The 18,234-nt window shown below is 36.8% G+C and overlaps 2 protein-coding genes across 6 annotated transcripts; both read left to right on the forward strand.

The window, feature by feature from the left end:
• Positions 1–8,026: 8,026 nt before the first annotated feature.
• On the forward strand, positions 8,027–10,880 carry LOC120277845 (serine carboxypeptidase-like 17). 2 transcript variants are annotated; one of them, XM_039284684.1, is made up of 14 exons: positions 8,027–8,182; positions 8,257–8,393; positions 8,495–8,571; positions 8,663–8,785; positions 8,886–8,988; positions 9,238–9,275; positions 9,360–9,461; positions 9,646–9,729; positions 9,810–9,959; positions 10,073–10,144; positions 10,223–10,341; positions 10,430–10,543; positions 10,652–10,697; positions 10,782–10,880. In XM_039284684.1, the coding sequence occupies exons 1-14, from the start codon at positions 8,052–8,054 to the stop codon at positions 10,863–10,865; spliced, it is 1,380 nt and encodes a 459-aa protein (XP_039140618.1). In that variant the 5' UTR covers positions 8,027–8,051; the 3' UTR covers positions 10,866–10,880. The 2 variants fall into 2 exon arrangements, with proteins under 2 accessions (XP_039140618.1, XP_039140627.1); XM_039284693.1 differs by having other exon boundaries at positions 10,265–10,341.
• A 3,453-nt stretch (positions 10,881–14,333) lies between these two features.
• LOC120277904 (serine carboxypeptidase-like 18) lies at positions 14,334–17,063 on the forward strand. Of its 4 annotated transcripts, XM_039284791.1 has the most exons (12): positions 14,334–14,423; positions 14,749–14,861; positions 14,943–15,079; positions 15,175–15,251; positions 15,342–15,464; positions 15,563–15,665; positions 15,947–15,984; positions 16,063–16,165; positions 16,359–16,445; positions 16,527–16,679; positions 16,792–16,863; positions 16,940–17,053. In XM_039284791.1, the coding sequence occupies exons 2-9, from the start codon at positions 14,851–14,853 to the stop codon at positions 16,379–16,381; spliced, it is 615 nt and encodes a 204-aa protein (XP_039140725.1). In that variant the 5' UTR covers positions 14,334–14,423; positions 14,749–14,850; the 3' UTR covers positions 16,382–16,445; positions 16,527–16,679; positions 16,792–16,863; positions 16,940–17,053. The 4 variants fall into 4 exon arrangements, with proteins under 4 accessions (XP_039140725.1, XP_039140717.1, XP_039140709.1 ...); XM_039284783.1 differs by lacking the exon at positions 14,334–14,423 and having other exon boundaries at positions 14,675–14,861; positions 16,520–16,679; positions 16,940–17,063; XM_039284775.1 differs by lacking the exon at positions 14,334–14,423 and having other exon boundaries at positions 14,675–14,861; positions 16,811–16,863; positions 16,940–17,056.
• Positions 17,064–18,234: the final 1,171 nt, after the last annotated feature.

Raw genomic sequence — 18,234 nt, forward strand, 5'->3', positions numbered from 1 at the left:
AAATTAACTTGTAATCTACATTTGATTGAGGATTAGAAATAGATTCTAATATTCTTAAATGATTAGAATATATATTGATTTGATCACAAAGAACTAGAGATTTATATTGGATTAATTATGGGAGTAATAAAATTTGTAAAGAATTCATTTTGGTATTTAAGGAAAAACCTATAAATAATTCAAATTGGTTGGAAGTGAAAGATTAATAGATGTCATTGTATTCACACCATCAACTAAAATTAAAATTTATGATAAATATGTATGTTTGGTTACAAGTGAGTAGGATAAGGGTAAAGCGGAGAGTGGATATACTTATGTTTAGCATTGGGCAAGAGGTAAGTGCTTATTTATATTCGAATGTAATTGTATGCCTGATGGTTTGAGTAATTGTTTTAGAAGTACTTTATTTATGCTTATATGAGATTGTATGTTTGATTATGTTAATTTTTATATATATCTGATTGAGTTTGGATTGAGTGATTGCTTTAAGTGCTTTACTTATAAATGTATGTGGATGTATGTTTCATCATAATATATATATATATAATATGTATATATACAAATTTATTTGCATTGAGAGATTTCTTTGTATATATATATATCTATATCTAAATATTAAGTACGAGGATGTTGTTTTTGGTTTGATGACATGTTAGAATTTATGTTATCATAAGTAAGAATAAATTATTTTGTTTGAAATATGAATGTCTTGAAAGAAGAAATAAAAAATGTGGTAGAGTGAGATTGGTTTGATGTTATGATGTGAAATTTTGATAATCAGAAAATGGTAGATGATTAGTGGCCCACCTTATTTGGGTATGACCATAAAGGAGATGATTGGGTGCTGACACCTGTCCTTATAGGCAACAATAGGGTGTAAAGGTGTTGTGTCCATATAGGCGACTATAGCACATGCCCAGGAAGAGAGGTATAACCATTAGACCATTAAACATATTTACCTAGGTCAAGAAGGACCCAAATAAATAAAACGGAATAAGAGATGATTGTAGAGAATACAACAAATAATTTGAGTTTTTTAAATTGGTATGATCAATTTGTGTATTATTTGACTATTTAAATTTCTTGTCATGAGTATTAAATTGATTTGATTATTCGCATGTTATTTATTGTATTTCATTGTATAACTATCTACATAATATTATAGGTGTAGTACTTACTAAGTCAACAGCTCACCCCTTGCTACCCATTTTTCAGGAGTAGATAATTGAGGTTTCTATTGGTTAGATGTAAAAGAAGAGGGTGTTACACTACACAAACATTTGGAACTTTGCAGGATCTTACACACCTCCCACAATAGCCACATCTGGGCTCAAAGGAATACATTGTTGATATAGTGCTAAGAGCTAGGAGAAACATCTGAGATCAAAGAGACACCAAAAAATGGGGCCTCATAGAAAATGGAATTTACACTTACATAGTTAAATCTGGTACAATTTCTTAAATGATGGCTACCTCTAGTGTGAAGTTACTTAAACCATTTGGAAGGGTGATTGCTTGAGGAAAATAAACCTCTTTGTTTGGCTAGCATGGAAGAATTAAATTCTTCCATTCGATAATCTAGCAAAATGTGGGTGTAATAAACTTCCAACAACTACTTGTGTTGTTTGCCACATGGACCTTGAGTTAGTAGACCACTTGTTATGTACATGCCCTTTTGTCACACGAATTTAGAACCACTTTGGACAATTTTTGTGTTAGCACCACCTCCCATCTTCACTAAATGGGCATTCATTTCACTGTAAATGAGGGAAAGTCAGGAAGTGAGGGAAGTACCACCTCTCTGAAGTGGGGGGAAGTGATATCACTTCCAAGACTTCCGTGTTCATTTGTCAGAAAGTGAGAATGGAACCGAAGAATTTAGGTGTTAGATGAAGTTCTATGAGTTCAAAAAAGATTTTAGAAGTGAAAAGAAGTTGGTTCTTATAGATTGAGTCACTTCCCCCCACTTTAGTAAAAAAAATACTGAAGTGAGCTTAGTTCAAAATCCACTTCAGTCAGAAGTGGGGAAAGTGCCACTTCCCCCACTTTAGCACAAATGAACACCAGAAGTGGGGAACTCAGATCACTTCCCTCCACTTTCCCTGAAATGAACGCCCCCTAAGTGAAGTTTGGAACTTTTGGAGATCTCAGATCAATCCCCTAACAAGGAAATATGGGATCTCATCACACATGCTATTATATGGTTTATTTGGCTTGAGCAGAATGCATGAATTTTTATAGCTATTACATTACCACCTTGCTCTAGTATTCAAAAAACTGATCATACTTTACTAATGTGGTGGAATGCAACTTAAGAAGCAAAAAAAGGATAAAGTTGGAAGACTCGATCACAATTGTCAAGCGCGGTCTAGAGTTGCTTGGCTATCATACGGAGGGAGCGACTGACCACGAAGAAGACCTGACCCTCCCAAACACCGGCCAAACGTAGAAGGTGTGTTTCTTGAGCTCGCCATAGGGAACTTCCTTTTGTCCCCCGGAGGAAAACCTTCTTAGGGTTTCCTTTCTTGTTTCCTTGTGTGTTTTTTTGTTCCTTTGTACTTCCATCCTTTGTGGGATTTCTTCTCCCCTTTATGTGTGTTGTATTATGGCTTGTATCCCTTTTTTATTATGTAACTTTTCTTCTTTTATTTGTAATGTACTGAAGCAGAATTGCTTATCTCTATTCTCGGCACAAGTATTATCTATGATATTGTTCAAATGAGCAAAGTGGGTCGCATATGGGAGGTGTTGTATTCCTCCTCTCCAAGATTGCATTGTAAAGGGATTTATTAGCTTGGTTTAATTCCTAAAAATTTTTTTGGGATGCATGCGGTAGGGTTTTCATCGCCTCATATGACGCCTGACCGAGTTAATAAATTTTTAGGTGATTGATAAGCCATCATAACTGGTGTATCACCCTACTTACCTGTGCTTTAATAAGGTGATGCTTGTCATCTTTGTCCCAAAAAAAAAACAAAAAATTAACATATGTATATTTGTCTATTTATGTCAACAATTGAGGAGTAGACAGAGGTTGTGTGTGTTGGTTTGTCATATTATTAAAAAAAAATTAGTATTTACTCATTTCCCATCAAAAAGTTGGATTTTATACTTATTATATATATATATATATTTGACAAAGGTGACAAGTGACTCCCACAAAGGGGTTATCAAAGGGATAGGCAAATACAGTGGTGCACAAGTTACGATAACTTAACTGCCCACTAGGGATTTACCATATAGGGCGGGCTAACACCCGAATCAAAGACTCATTGCCATATGTGCCCAAAATAATATATTAGGGACCACAAATCGACAGTGATAAACATTTTCCGAACAACCTCTCTTGCTAATATCTCACCACTCCTATCGTTTTTCCTGGACTGTTCAAGCTCTCAAAATGACCTAAAGATATGGACACTATATAGTAACAGGCTTTTCTTTGATGTAGGGATGCGTAATCCTCCAAGCCCATTTTTCTGAATACTGGTTGTCCAAGCAAGATTACCCTATTCTATTGGTTGACTTGTGATGACAAAATCCTTACCTTGGTGATGAGGACATCACTCCCATGCCAACTACACCACCTACGGATGATAATACTTTAGCTGGTATAGAAGAGGAAGCATATCAATGAACATTTACATGAAACCGTGGTAAACAAATCCAAAACCAGGTGAACGCTAACTTAAGCTTATTCTTAAATTATATTGAAATGGTGGTATTTCCAATTTCTTCTACCTTAATTGTACTTAGGTGTACCGGAAGTGAGGACATAATTCTAGACTTAGTCAAACAAGAGAATAGTAAGAGAGAAGCATGTGGGCCTCACACTCACATGCACGTCCAAGAAGAAAACTGTGCATATCTTCGCTGGCCAAAATATCTTTTTCCTAAACAAAGGGAAATGTGGGCTTCAAACAAAGGGAGATGTGGTTTCCTTTTATGACAAATCAGCCCAAAATATCTCTTTCCTAAACCAACCCAATTTATGAAAAGAAACAAAATCAAATCCCAGTCAACCAGGAAATCAAGTATTTCAAGATTAAGAGTAGAGAGATTCGCCTGTCATCTTCACGTGCTACAGTACCCCACGAGATACTATTCCCATATTTAGATTGATTTTCTAGACAATATTATTTCCCTATTTTAGATTGTTTTCCTAGAAAATTTTTATTTCTCTATTTTTAAATTGATTCCTTAGCCAATTTTAATAAGATAGATTTTTGTATCCCAAGTTTAAGTTGGCTATAAATAGACTTGTACCTTCTCTTTTGAATGACGGAACTTTGATTATTATTCACAAAATAAGAGTTTTCTTACTACCATTGTTCTTGTTAGTTCTCCCGGATTCAAGAGAGGAAAGTTTTCGCTTTCTCCTAATTTGTGCTCCATGCTTCCGGGCATTTTGTGTGGATTAATTTTCGGTTTATTGTTCTATGATTGTTCGGACAGCGGGTCTTAGTTCTTGAAGCTTTAGATCGTTTCTCCCCAATGTACGGATCACATCCATCCCCGACTGTTCGCAGCTAGTCATCACTCAACCTAGATCCTACTCCGTGAAGATTGGTCCATCATCTAGGCCTCCTTCTTCCTCACCAAGTTGGAGCCTATCCTTTGGACAATCTCTCGAAGAGAGGTTGCAACACACATTGCGCTATAGACACTTGAATGATATTTTTATAAAAAAATCTTTGTAAAATTTTATTGCTTTGCTCTTTAATATTTTACAAATTATTTTATATAGTTTTTTTGGCAAAAGTCAATTGTTTGGCGAGTTGATTTTTTTTTATAAATTAATATATAAAGTCTAAAAATATTATAGTTTTAGACAACCATATTTATAATTTTTTTTGTTTAACCTTTTGACATTTAATAAATTGGTTATATAGTAACAATTTTTTTTTTTTGTAAAATTTATTGTTCGACAACTTGATTTTCTAATAGTATATATATGCTTTTAAAAAAAGTATCAGTTTTACTTGTCCTATAAAAAGATTTTTATCTCCCTTTAAAAAAAAATTGGCACCCCTAAAAAAAATTTCTGGCTCCGCCCCTAATTTAAGGGATCTCCTTATGAGAGCCATCTTATGGAATATTTGGTTTGAAAAAAATAGAAGAATTTTTAAATCCCTTGTGCTTCCTCACTTTTCAATCATCATTAAAAGTATGCATATGCTTCTCTTTTGAATTTTTGCAACCTGTGACACCCAACCCTGCTTCCCAAGAAAGTCACTTCAGAAACTCAAACTCTCCCTAGATTTCATGAGCGCAAAATTAGAAGACCTTTCTGGCACCATCACCCCAGTCTCGAGTGGAGTGAGCCACTCCACTTCGACAGATGACTAGGACATCTGTTACAACACGGTGGTCTTTGTCTGCTCATCTGTCTCTTCTCTTGTTTTTGCTTACTTTTTAGTTTGTTTGTAAAGGCTAACATCACTTATGGTGACTACTTCCCTATTTTGCTTTGTCCTCATATTTCTTTGTACTTCTTTTTATTTATGTTGTCTTTTTGTGTGTTTTCTTTTTTGGTCATTCACTTTTTTTTTTCTTTTTTGAAAAAAGTGGATAAACCACAAATGCATTAAAAAGAACGGGAGCCAAGTACAAGGGAGCAACAACAACCAGAACCAAAAATAAATAGGACAGGGTGCTGAGTCATCAGGAGTGAAATCTGGACTGAAACAAAGCAAAGGGATAACGACAACAAAACAGACAAAGGAAGTAGAACGACGGAAGAAAAGCTGGCTCACGAGTGCTTGCCAGTTAGGGCAGTGCAACCCAAATTAACGTGGCGCCATCAGGGGGTTATCGAGCTCACTTGCCGGAGCTGGCACGTTGGGGGGTAGGAGAGGTCCTTGATCCCACAAAAACGAGATGACGTTTAATTGTCTAGAGGGACTCTACAAGGTGGTGCCCAGTCGATGTAGGGGCTGTATTAACCCAAGCAATGAGTAAAATTAATAAATAAAATGAAATGAAATGGCTTTATCCACCCTCTTTAAAGAAAATAAATAAATAAATTAAAGTAAAATAAAATTGGTGGCTATAATTCCTTCCCTTAGCTCAATGTTTACTCATGCCCTTAGCTCCAAGATTCTGGTGGGGGTTCCTCTGGGGGAGTTTGGAAGTAAGTGTAATCTTCATTATGCTGATGATCTCCTAATTATGACCACGGGAGGGCTTGAGGATCTCAGGATTATTAAACTCATTCTGTTTTTATTTGAAAGTATGACTAGTTTGGCGACTAATTTTGGAAAAACCTGCCTGTTTTCGAGCAAGTTGGGGGAATTACCGCAGGCGGGAGCCGCTGCTACACTTAACTGTGCAATTGGGATTCTTCCAGTTACTTACCTTGGTGTTCCGATTGCGGGAAGACGACCTCGAAGACAGGATTGGGAGGAGTTGACTCAAAAAGTGAGGAGGAGGCTATACTCCTGGAAGGTTAAGCATCTGTCCTTGGGTGGTCGCCATACGTTGGTTAACTCGGTTCTGTCTGCCCTACCGACATATTGGATGTCTATCTTTAGACTTCCGGGGTGGGTTGTTAAAAAGCTGGATTATCTCAGAAGAGAGTTCTTGTGGTCGGGGCCGGATATTGATCATACTAAATGTCTCTGGTTGGGTGGAGGAATTTATGCCGGCCACGTGATCAGGGTGGTTGGGGGATTCTGGATCTTCGAACTTTTAACTTGGCGCTATTAGGGAAATGGTGGTGGAAGTTTGTTATGGACCCTAGTTGGTGCGGTGCGGCTGTTGTGCAGTTCAACTATGGGCTTCTCAACTGGCATCTTCACCCCAGGTTGACGGGTAGGATTTCTTTCTTTTGGAAAGGTGTTCTTGATTGTCTACCTGCGTTTAGAGGGTGCATTGGGCACAACATCTATTCTGGTACGACTACTCTTTTTTGGAAGGATCGATGGGTTAATGGCATTGCCCCTATGAATTTATGGCCGGAGGAATTTTGTCGCAATAATCTACCGAACGGTACGGTTCATGAGTTGTCCTCCCTTCTTGAGGATCCGCTCTTTTCTGCAAATGCTTGTGTCACTCAGGTCTTTAATTGTTTGAAGGAGAATAGGGGGGCTAGGTGTGATAAGAAAAGCTGGTTGCTCACGGGTAACGGGCTTTTCTCGGTGAAATCCTTCTATACTTTTCTCAGTGACGGTGGTATCATTTGTCCAGTTGCGAGGTTCTTTTGGCGCAAGACTTGCCCTCAGAAGATCATTCTTCATAACTGGCTTGTGTGGAAGAATAAGGTCCTCACGTTGGAGAATTTGGAGAGAAGAAAATGTAACAAACTGCCTACTGCTACGTGTGTTTTGTGCCATTCGACGATCAAAACGGCGGATCATCTTTTCCTCCAACGTTCTTATTCTAGAAGGATTTGGGATTTCTTTGTTAATTTGGTCAATCTGCCGGAGCCACCTATCTTGGTGAGCGATCTCTGGATCGCGTGGAGGGGCTTGGTGTTGCCTTCTTTCAGGACTTTTGTGGATTTATTAGTGAAAGCTATTGTGTGGATAATCTGGCTTGCTAGAAATGATATTATTTTTAATGCCAATGTCGTGCCTGTGCATATTCTCATTATTAAAATTGTTCATTTATTATTGTCCTGGTACGATAACTGTGCAGAGGGTGACAAGGGGAAGCTTGAGGAGGCCATGGGGAGTGTTCGGAGGAGTCTGGAGTTCTTGGGTCCCCGTGCTGAGGTGGAGCACTATCCTGAGATGGATCTTGAGATTACATTGGCCGAGGAGGCGCCGGGACAGCAAACGGAGTAGTCCACTTGCTGGGTTGTTAGGCGGGGAGGAGGCCCCTTTTTTCTTCATCCTTTATTTTTCTTGTATGTTCTCCGTTGTTTTGGTTAGTTGGTGTGTTTCGAGTTGTTGGTACCACTGCTAGTGGTTGGATGTCCTTTTCCCCCATCTGTGTGGGGGGAGTATGTGGTTTTTGTACTCTCTGTTATTTTATTGAAGTGGTTTATCCACCTTTTCAAAAAATAAAAAATAAAATAATTCCTTCCATCTCCAATCTGCTCGGAAACCATGGCATCTTGTCTTCATCTTCAACTACTGTGTCAGCTGCTACTGCTCCTATCGCCGCTTTTCATCTCTGCTTCCGTTGTTACTCATCTTCCTGGCTTTGATGGTCCGCTTCCCTTCCACATGGAAACTGGGTGAGCCGAAGTTGTTCCTGAGATGCATGATAAACTTGATTATTTTAATCTATAAAAATGGTTGAATTTTGTAGGTATGTTGGTGTGGATGAAGTGCAGTTCTTTTATCACTTCATAGAGTCTGAGGGAAATCCAGCTGAGAACCCTCTTATTCTTTGGCTCACTGGTGGCCCTGGTTGCTCTTCTTTCAGTGGCCTCGTCTTTGAAGTTGGTAATCTTTTCCCTTCTTTTTTTTTTCTTGTTGTTTGAAATGAAAGGGAGAAAAGAAAAAGAAAGCGTTTTTTTTAAAATGCACTTGATGATGATTATTAGGTCCTCTGAGGTTCAGGAGGGTGAAGTATGATGGTAGCTTGCCAACACTTGTGTATCATCCTTTCGCTTGGACAAAGGTGATAATGTTCACCACTTATTTTCAGATTGATCTTTCATTTAAAAGCTTTTACTCTTTTTTTCCCCTTAGCTCTTGGATTTTTTTTTCAGGTCTCAAATATGATCTTCTTAGATTCTCCTTTCGGATATGGATTCTCATTCTCAAATAATCCAGAGACATATGTTGATGGTGATGTCACTTCATCCTTGAGAGTTTACAAGTTTCTCCGAAAAGTATTTTATTACTTGATGTTCGTCATGTTCTTTGCATTTGTTTCAAAGCTCTGAATAATTATTAAGTGGTGAAAATCAAACTCGTGTTTTTTTATAACAGTGGCTGATTGACCACCCACAGTTTCTCTCCAATCCTCTGTATATTGCTGGTGATTCATATGGTGGCAAGGTTACTCCAGTCATCACTGAATTGATATCACAAGGTAGCCGCACTGATCAACTGGTTTTTCTAGTTAATGATCCAGATGTCTTTCTATCTGATGTAGGCCAACTAAATTAAAGACTGAAGCACCACCTTAAAGCTTGTATCTTTTAGTAGTTCTGCGTTGCTATTTTTAATTCATTGACACTTTGTTGTTAATCCAGATAAACAATAGTAGCTCACCGCACCACTCTGTCTACCTGATGCCTGTGCTATTTGTTCTGTCTAAAGTGTGATGCTTGATATGCAGGTATTGAATCTGGGGCTCAGCCTATTCTGAATCTAAAGGTAATTGATGTTGATCATGATCAATTGAGGCTAAAAAGAGTGTAATGGACTGCTAAACTCATCATGAAGGTGTTATTCTGTCAGGGATATTTGATTGGCAACCCAGTAACCGGGGAAGCAATCGATAAGAATGCTCAGGTTCCATATGCTCATAATATGGGGATCATTTCTGATGAGATTTACAAGGTGATGCACTTCTCTTCCAACATAAAATCTATTACAAGTATTAGAACATCATGAAGTTTTATGCAAATTAACTTTGTCTTTGTATTTTCAATTGTCAATAGTACATTAATATATGTTCTAATGAAGATTTTATCTTTGGTTGAACTAACTATAATGACAATAAGAAACATTTCTCTTTTCTCAGTCCACAACTATTTCTTGTGAAGGAGAGGATTATGAAAATCCTACCAATGCTCTTTGTGCTAAGAAGCTTCAAGTTGTGAAAAAGGTGACAAGTAGCAATTCTGTTGCATACATTGGATATAGTTGCATGTGATATCTTAAAACAGTGACCTTTTGAGCTTGCAGTATTTTGATGAAATCAGTAACCCACACATTTTGGAGCCAAAGTGCCCACAAGCATTACCAAAACCACAGAACTTAAGTGAAAAAAGTCGATTTCTCATGGATGACCACAGAGAGTTTATCATGCCACCAATGCCTCCTTTCAAATGCAGAGTGATCAGTTTTATCCTTCTTGCCGACCTTTATGCTTTAAAAGAACAACTTAATTATATGAGAACATAAACTCTCTTGGTGCTAGCACTAACTGATCATAATTGTCATCTCAGTCTTATACTGGCTATTTAAGCTATATTTGGGCAAACAACGATGGTGTCAGAGATGCTCTCCACATCCAGAAGGTATATTAATTAGAAGTAGTCTGATATACTTGTCTCATTTCTGATATGTGTTGTTGAATTGTCATTTATACAAAGCAGGGAACTGTCCCTGAATGGATCAGATGCAATGATAATTTGCAGTATGTCAAAGATATTCCAAGCAGTGTTAAATACCAGCACAAGCTCACAAGCCAAGGATATCGAGCTCTCGTTTACAGGTGAAACTAGAGCTTGTAGCAAAACCATGTCTCTTTGATGAATCTTCATACTTCAGTTACTAACACCATTTTGTCGGATTAAAAAAAGTGGGGATCATGATCTAGTGATACCACATATAGGAACCCAAACATGGGTAAGATCTCTGAACTACTCCATTGTTGATGACTGGAGATCTTGGTTCTCTAGTGGGCAAGTAGCTGGGTGAGTTTGATAGGAATTAATAAGCTAGTAATATGTTCAATTACTGATCATGCACGTACATATCTGCATTTGTAGACTGATGTTGTTATTTGGATTAAAATTCTTTAGATACACAAGAACATATACCCACAATCTCACATTTGCTACTATAAAGGTATGACATACAATAAAATTTTGTTGATAAAAACTTTTTAAGTGAAAAAAAAAGATGCTAATGCAAATGTATTCGTTTATACAGGGTGCTGGTCATACAGCTCCAGAGTACAAACCAAGGGAGACCCTTGATATGATTAAAAGATGGCTTTCATATCAACCACTGTAGGTTTTATGACACTTGTTTTGTGTGTGTACATTTATGAGACATCTTTTGTTCAAATGTGATGTACCATTTGTGTTTGTTTTTCTATTTGCTGCCCCATGAACATGAGATTTCTCAATAAATTGTTTCTAAAAATAAAGATGGTTTTTTTTTTCTGATTTAACTTTTTTTTATTTAATCACGAAAATAATCTCATTGAAATTTTATTCATCAAAATGGATTTTAAAATGTCAAATCAAAGCCATGTCACCAAACGATAGCCTTCGCCGGCCCAGCCTATCTCCTTTACTCTTGTTTTTTTACTGCTTTATACTATTTCTTTCTCTGTTTTCCTCATCTCTGATGAGGATTCAGATTGTTGTTATCTTTAGACCCGCTTGTTGTTTCTTCTCCGTTGTATTTCTCTGTACTCTTCTTTTTTTAATAAATTTGTGGTTTATTCATTTTTTTCCCAAAAAAAAAAGAAAAAAACGTGTCACCATCTAGATGTGCTTGCTGAATTTTTTTTAAAAAAACCAAAATATTGGTTTTCTTTCAAGAACACCATTTAAAAAAAAAATTCAAAAAAATTAAATTTTTTTTTATTTTTTAAGTTAATATTATTTTTTAAGTACCTATATTTTTTAACCATATTTATTTTGGAAAAACATATTATTATAATATAATATTATTTTATTTATTTAAATTTTATTTTTTTAAAGATAGATAAATGACTTAAATTAAAAACAATAAAGATTTGTGGTGACTTCTACAATGGTTCTATTAAGCATTGGAATTTCAAAAGCACTGGAATTCTTTTTTCAAAAGCACTGGCACTGGAATTTCATCCAGGAAGACCTTATTAAGCTTTGTGGCTGACTTCTACAATGGTTCTATTAATTTTGAACGCCTTAATTGGGTTCACATCGCGCTTATTGCCAAAACAAAAGCTCCTACTGAGGTTTCAGAATTTAGACCTATTAGTCTCATCAATTCTACTTGCAAAATCATTTCCAAGATTCTCGCCTCTAGGTTGAGTAAAGTGATTAATTTTCTAATCGATAATTCTCAATCTGGTTTTATTAAAGGCAGATGCATCGCAGATAACATTATTACTGCTCAGGAAGTGATTTTTAATCTTCAAAAATAGAAAAGACTCGGATTTACTTTTAAAGTTGATTTTGCGAAAGCCTTTGATTTACTAAACTGGAATTTCCTTCTTGAGATTCTAGCGACTAGAGCCTTTGGCAATCGCTGGATTAATTGGATACATACCATTCTCAGTACTGCAAAAACACAAATTTTCATCAATGGTACTACCCAAGGGTATGTACGTTGCAAAAGAGGTTTAAGACAAGGTGATCTCCGCTCACCTCTTCTTTTTGCTTTAGCGGCTGACGCTCTCAGCGCTATGTTCAATCACGCTATTAATTCCAAAGTTCTGGCTGGAGTTCAAATTGACCATGTTAATAGCATCTGTCATTTACAATACGCGGATGATCTAATAATTTTCTCAGTTGGAGGGCATGATGATCTTCAAATAATCAAATTAATTCTTCATCTCTTTCAAGGTTGTTCTGGACTTTCAATAAACTTCTCGAAGAGTTGTCTATACTCCACAAATTTTGGATTTCAGCCTCACTCTTCTTCTGCAAGAATTTTAAATTGCAATAGGGATTGTCTTCCTATTACATACTTGGGAGTTCCCCTTTCTGGAAGACGGCCTAGACAACAAGATTGGACAAAACTTATTGATTCTGTCTGATCTAGACTCACTCCCTGGAAAGCTTTATACCTTTCCCTAGGGGTCGTCTAACCCTTATTAACTCCGTTCTCTCTACCCTACCTATTACTGGATGTCAGTATTCAAACTACCAATTTGGGTTATTCATGAGATCGACAGGATTAGAAGAGATTTTTTATGGAAAAGGGCCTGATCTTGGATCTAAGGGTATCAGATTAGTCGCTTGGAAAAAGATTTGCCGCCCCCGTATCATGGGTGGATTGGGAATTTTTGATCTTCAGGAGTTCAACAAAGCCTTACTTGGAAAATGGTGGTGGAAGATCACTACTACATCGAATTCTTGTTGGTCTAAGATCTTAAACGCAAACTACTCTTTTAATGGATCACCTGGATACCTATTTCAACATCCACCAAGAAATAAATCCTTCTTCTGGGCTGGGATTAACACTGTTCTTACTCCTTTCCGATCATGCATAAATTATCAAGAGGACTCTTATTCCTGGCCTCTCGAAAAAAATGGTATTTTCTCTGTCAAACCATTCTACAATTTCTTAATTGACGGAGGGCTTCGAAGTCAACTTTATCCTCATTTTTGGAAATCCAAATCCCCAAGCAAAATCACTTTATTCTGCTGGTTGGTCAAAGAAAACAAAATTCTTACTCTTGATAATCTATTCAAAAAAGGCAGTAATCCTAATGCCACTGACACATGCATTCTTTGTCATAATAACTCGGAAATAGTGGAACATCTTTTTCTTGATTGCAAATACGCGGAGCGTATTTGGTCCTTCTTCAGACAAAACCTTGATATTGAGTCTTCCCCATCCTCAGTATCTAATATTTGGACCATTGGATTCCCTCATTAACTTCCTCTCATCAGAACCTGGGGGACCTCTGTTCTAGAGCCATAATCTGGAATATTTGGCTTGAACGAAACAATCGCATTTTTAACCTTACTTGTCTACCTATTATTTCAATTTTATACAAGTCTGCTAATATGCTGCTTTCTTGGCTTTCAACAGATTCAGAGAACCTTCATCAGGACACCACTGAGGCCACTCAAAGGATCAAGAGCTCCCTCAACTTCCTGGGCACTAGACCCACTGATTTCATCGGCGATTCGGTGCACACTGCTGATCAGGAGTAGTCCTCCTATCCTTGTAGCTGGGCAGGCCTGTGTCTCCAGACGGTTACCTTCACTGTCCCAGCTTGTTTCATTTTCTCTTTCTTCCTGTCTTGCTTTTGCTAACTGTTTTCCTCATCTCTGGTGAGGATTTCAGTATGTTATTTACTTTTAGCATTTTCTTATTCGTGCTTTTCTGCTGTACTCCTCTGCTCTCTTCTTTTTTTAATAAATTGGTAGTTTATCCACTTTATTAAAAATGCAACAACTTTTAAAACAGGAGAGACTAAAACAACAAACAAGCTTAGTGACCTTACAAAAGAGGCAACAAAATAACACTAAAAACAACAACGAACACTGAAGCAAATTATTAGGATTGGGTAAGTATAGACAATAACAGTGACAGAGACCGAAACACACTGAAAAAACAAAACCCTAAAAGGAAGGAGGGAGATTCCCCTAGGGTGAACATTGTTGGAGAAGCTCAGTGACTAGGTATTGAATCTTGGGCTCAGCCTCTTCTGAATCTTAAAGGTAATGGATGTTGATCATGATCAAATGGGGCTAAAATGAGTGACATTCAACTCATCATAAAAAGGTGTTTATCTGTTAGGGATATGTCATTGGCATCCCAGCAACTGGAGAAGTAATGGATTTGAACACTCGGGTTCCACATGCTCATAATATGGGCATCATTTCTGATGAGATTTACTAGGTGATGCACTTCTCTTCCAACATTAAATCTATTACAAGTGTTAGAACATCATGAAATTTTTATGCCAATTAGTTAACTTTGTTATTGTATTTCAATTGTCAGTAGTATATCTTTCGTCAAAAGCTAATCATATATTAATGAAAGTAGAAATATATATTGTTTTGGCGGAAAAATATAAATACAATATATATATATATATATATATAAATATCAACAACCACAGTAATTATTAATTTGCTAATGACATTTTAACCAATTTACATCTTATTATTTTGGCTCCTTTTCATGCTCATCGGAGACCATGGTTTCTTGTCTTCATCTCCAGCCATTGTGTCAGCTGCTATTGCTGATCCTATGGCCGCTGTTCATCTCTGCTTCCATTGTTACTCATCTTCCTGGCTTTCATGGTGGTCCGCTTCCCTTCCACATGGAGACTGGGTGAGCTCATGAAGTTCTAATTACTAAAATCCATGAAAAACTTGATGATTTTAATCTATAAAAATGGTTGCTTTTTTGTAGATATGTTGGTGTGGATGAAGTGCAGTTCTTTTATTACTTCATAGAGTCTGAGGGAAATCCAGCCGAGGACCCTCTTTTTCTTTGGCTTACTGGTGGCCCTGGTTGCTCTTCTTTCTGTGGCCTCTTCCTTCAAATTGGTAAACTTTTCTCTTTTTTCTTTTTGTGTGGGTGTGTTAAAATTACAAGGGAGAAAAAAAAAATGGTTTTTTGATGCATGGATGATCATTGTTAGGTCCGCTGAAGTTCAGGAGTGTGAAGTATAATGGTAGCTTGCCAACACTTGTGTATAATCCTTTTTCTTGGACTAAGGTGATCATGTTCACTACTTATTTTCAGATTTCTCGTCCATTGCACAGCTTTGAATTTTTCTTGCCCTGTTTGGATTTTTTTTTTTTTTAGGTCTCAAATATGATCTTCTTAGACTCTCCTGTTGGTACTGGATTCTCATTCTCAAATACTCCAGAGGCATATGTTGATGGTGATGTCACTTCATCCTTGAGAGTTTCCAAGTTTCTCAGAAAGGTATTCAATTACTTGATGCTCATCATGTTCTTTTGCATTTGTTTCAAAGCTCTAAATGATAATTAAGTAGTCAAAATCAAATTTGTTTTGTGTTTCAGTGGTTAATTGATCACCCACAATTCCTATCCAATCCTTTATATCTTGGTGGTGATTCGTATGCTGGCAAGGTTGTTCCATTCATCACTTACTTGATATCAGAAGGTAACTTCCCTGTTCAACTGGTTTTTCTAGTTAATGATCCAGATGAATAGCAGTCTCTAACAAAACCAGTGTTTCCCTGTTCAACTGGTTTTTCTAGTTAATGATTAAGACTGAAGAACCACCTTAAATCTCAAGTGTCTTTTAGTGGTCCTGCATTGTTATTTTCCATTTAAACGTTGTTGTTAATCCAAATAAACAATACTAGTTCACTGCACCAGTCTGTCTACCTGATGTCTGTGCTGTTTGTTCTATCTGAAGTGTGATGGTTAATATATATGCAGGTATTGAATCTGGGGCTCAGCCTCTTCTGAATCTAAAGGTAATGGATGTTGACCAGGATCAACTGGGGCCAAAAAGAGTGTCATTAAACTCATCATAAAAGGTGTTAATCTGTTAGGGATATGTAATTGGCAACCCATCAACTGGAGAAGTAATAGATTTCAACGCTCAGGTTCCACATGCTCATAATATGGGGATCATTTCTGATGAGATTTTACAAGGTGATGTACTTCTCTTCCAACATTAAGTCTATTACCAGTGTTAGAACATCATGAAATTTTTATGCTAATTAACTTTGTTATTGTATTTCAATTGTCAGTAGTACATTAATTAGCATATGTTCTAATGAAGATTTTATCTTTGATCAAAAACTAATTATAATGGAAGTAATATGAAATATTTCTCTTTTCTCAGTCCACAACTACTTCTGTGGGTGAAGGAGAGGATTATACAAATCCTACCACCGTTCTGTGTGCCGAGAAGCTTCAAGTTGTGCAAAAGGTGACAAGTAGCAATTCAGTTGCGTACATTACATATGGTTTACATATGAGATCTTGAAATTGTGATCTCTTTAGCATGCAGTATTTTGATGAAATTAATAAGCAACATATTTTGGAGCCAAAGTGCCCGCGAGCATCACCAAAACCAAAAAACTTAAGCGAAGGAAGGCGATCTCTCGAGGATGAGCACGGAAAGTTTATCGTGCCACCAGATGTTCCTCCTCTCGAATGCAGAGTGAGTTTCATCTTTCTTGCCAACCTTCATGGTTTAATAGAACAGCTTAATTATACGAGAACATATACTCTGTTGGTGTTTTAGCACTAATCAATCATAATTTTCATCTCAGTCTTATACTTATTATTTAGGCTACATTTGGGCAAACAGTGATGATGTGAGAGATGCTCTCCACATCCTGAAGGTATATTAATTAGAGGTAATCTGATATGTATATCATATTTTATACATGTTGCTTAATTGTCATTCATACAATGCAGGGAACTGTCAAGGAATGGATCAGATGTAATCATGATTTGCAGTATGCCTATGATACTCCAAGCAGTGTAAAATTTCACTTATAAAATAATTTAAATATCATTATTTTTGTAGTTATTATTTATTTGAAATTAATATAATTAAATTTATTAATTAATTATATTAATTTCAAATATTAATTAAATGTAAAGAGAGGAATTACCCCTCTCATTTTGGGGTAATGGGAATCCCCTTGATGGGATGGTCCAATCATCCCATCAAAACAATGGAACTCCCATTACCCTAATCCAAACATGGGAATTGGATGCATGGATGCTTGTGATTCCCACTCTCAAAAATTCAATCCATGATCCAAACGCCCCCTAAAGGAAATCAAGTGTGCTACCTTCAATCTCAGTGCCAATGAAGCCTTCTCGATGTTCTTTTTCTAGGCATACTAGAATATTATCCAGAGTGACCTCCTAAATTTTACAAATGACTTCTACATGGGCTAAGCCAAACTGGAACATGTCATCTAGGCTTGTATTGTAGTAATTTCCAAAGTGAAAACCTGACTATTAGCCTACTAGTTTAATTAACTCTATAGTCAAAATCATCTCTAAGATACTAGCCACCATACCAAACAACGTCATGAACAATTTGATAGACTCGCCACAATCAGCCTTTATTTAAGGGAAATGCATTGCTATAATATTCTTTCTATAAAGGAGCTTATTTCAATCTCTAAAAGTAGACTTTGCCAAAACTTTTGATATGGTTGATTAGGATTTCTTTCTAGACATCCTCAAGCTAGAGGCTCATAATCTCACTAGCTTGGTTGGATGAAAGACATCCTAGTATCCGTCAAGGCTACTATCCTCATAAAAGAAGCATCTCATAAGTATGCCTGCCACTAACATGGCTTAAGGCAAAGGGATCCCCTCTCACCCTTTATATTTTCCTTGGTTGTTGATTTTGTTAGTAATATGTTCACCCAGGCACTTAGTTCAGGGGGTATTGTATGTGGGGCCTTTAGGAGAATAAGAGAACATGTGTTGTCTTAACAATATACCAGTGATTTTCACATTTCCTTAGCTGAGGGTTTGGAAGATTTAAGGACCATCAAGCTCATCCTCTATGCTTTGAAGGCATCTTTGGCTTAACTATCAATTTTAAAAAAAAACCCCACTTCTACTCATCAAAGCTTGGCTACCTTCCTGAGGACTCCTAAGCCACTATGGTCAATTGCTCTAGGGTTAGCTTCCCCTCACATACTTGCGTGTCTTGATCTCAAGAAGGTTGCTTCTTCGCTAGGATT

This window comes from Dioscorea cayenensis, chromosome 2 (genome assembly GCF_009730915.1).
Source record: "Dioscorea cayenensis subsp. rotundata cultivar TDr96_F1 chromosome 2, TDr96_F1_v2_PseudoChromosome.rev07_lg8_w22 25.fasta, whole genome shotgun sequence".
Taxonomy (NCBI): Eukaryota; Viridiplantae; Streptophyta; class Magnoliopsida; order Dioscoreales; family Dioscoreaceae; genus Dioscorea; species Dioscorea cayenensis.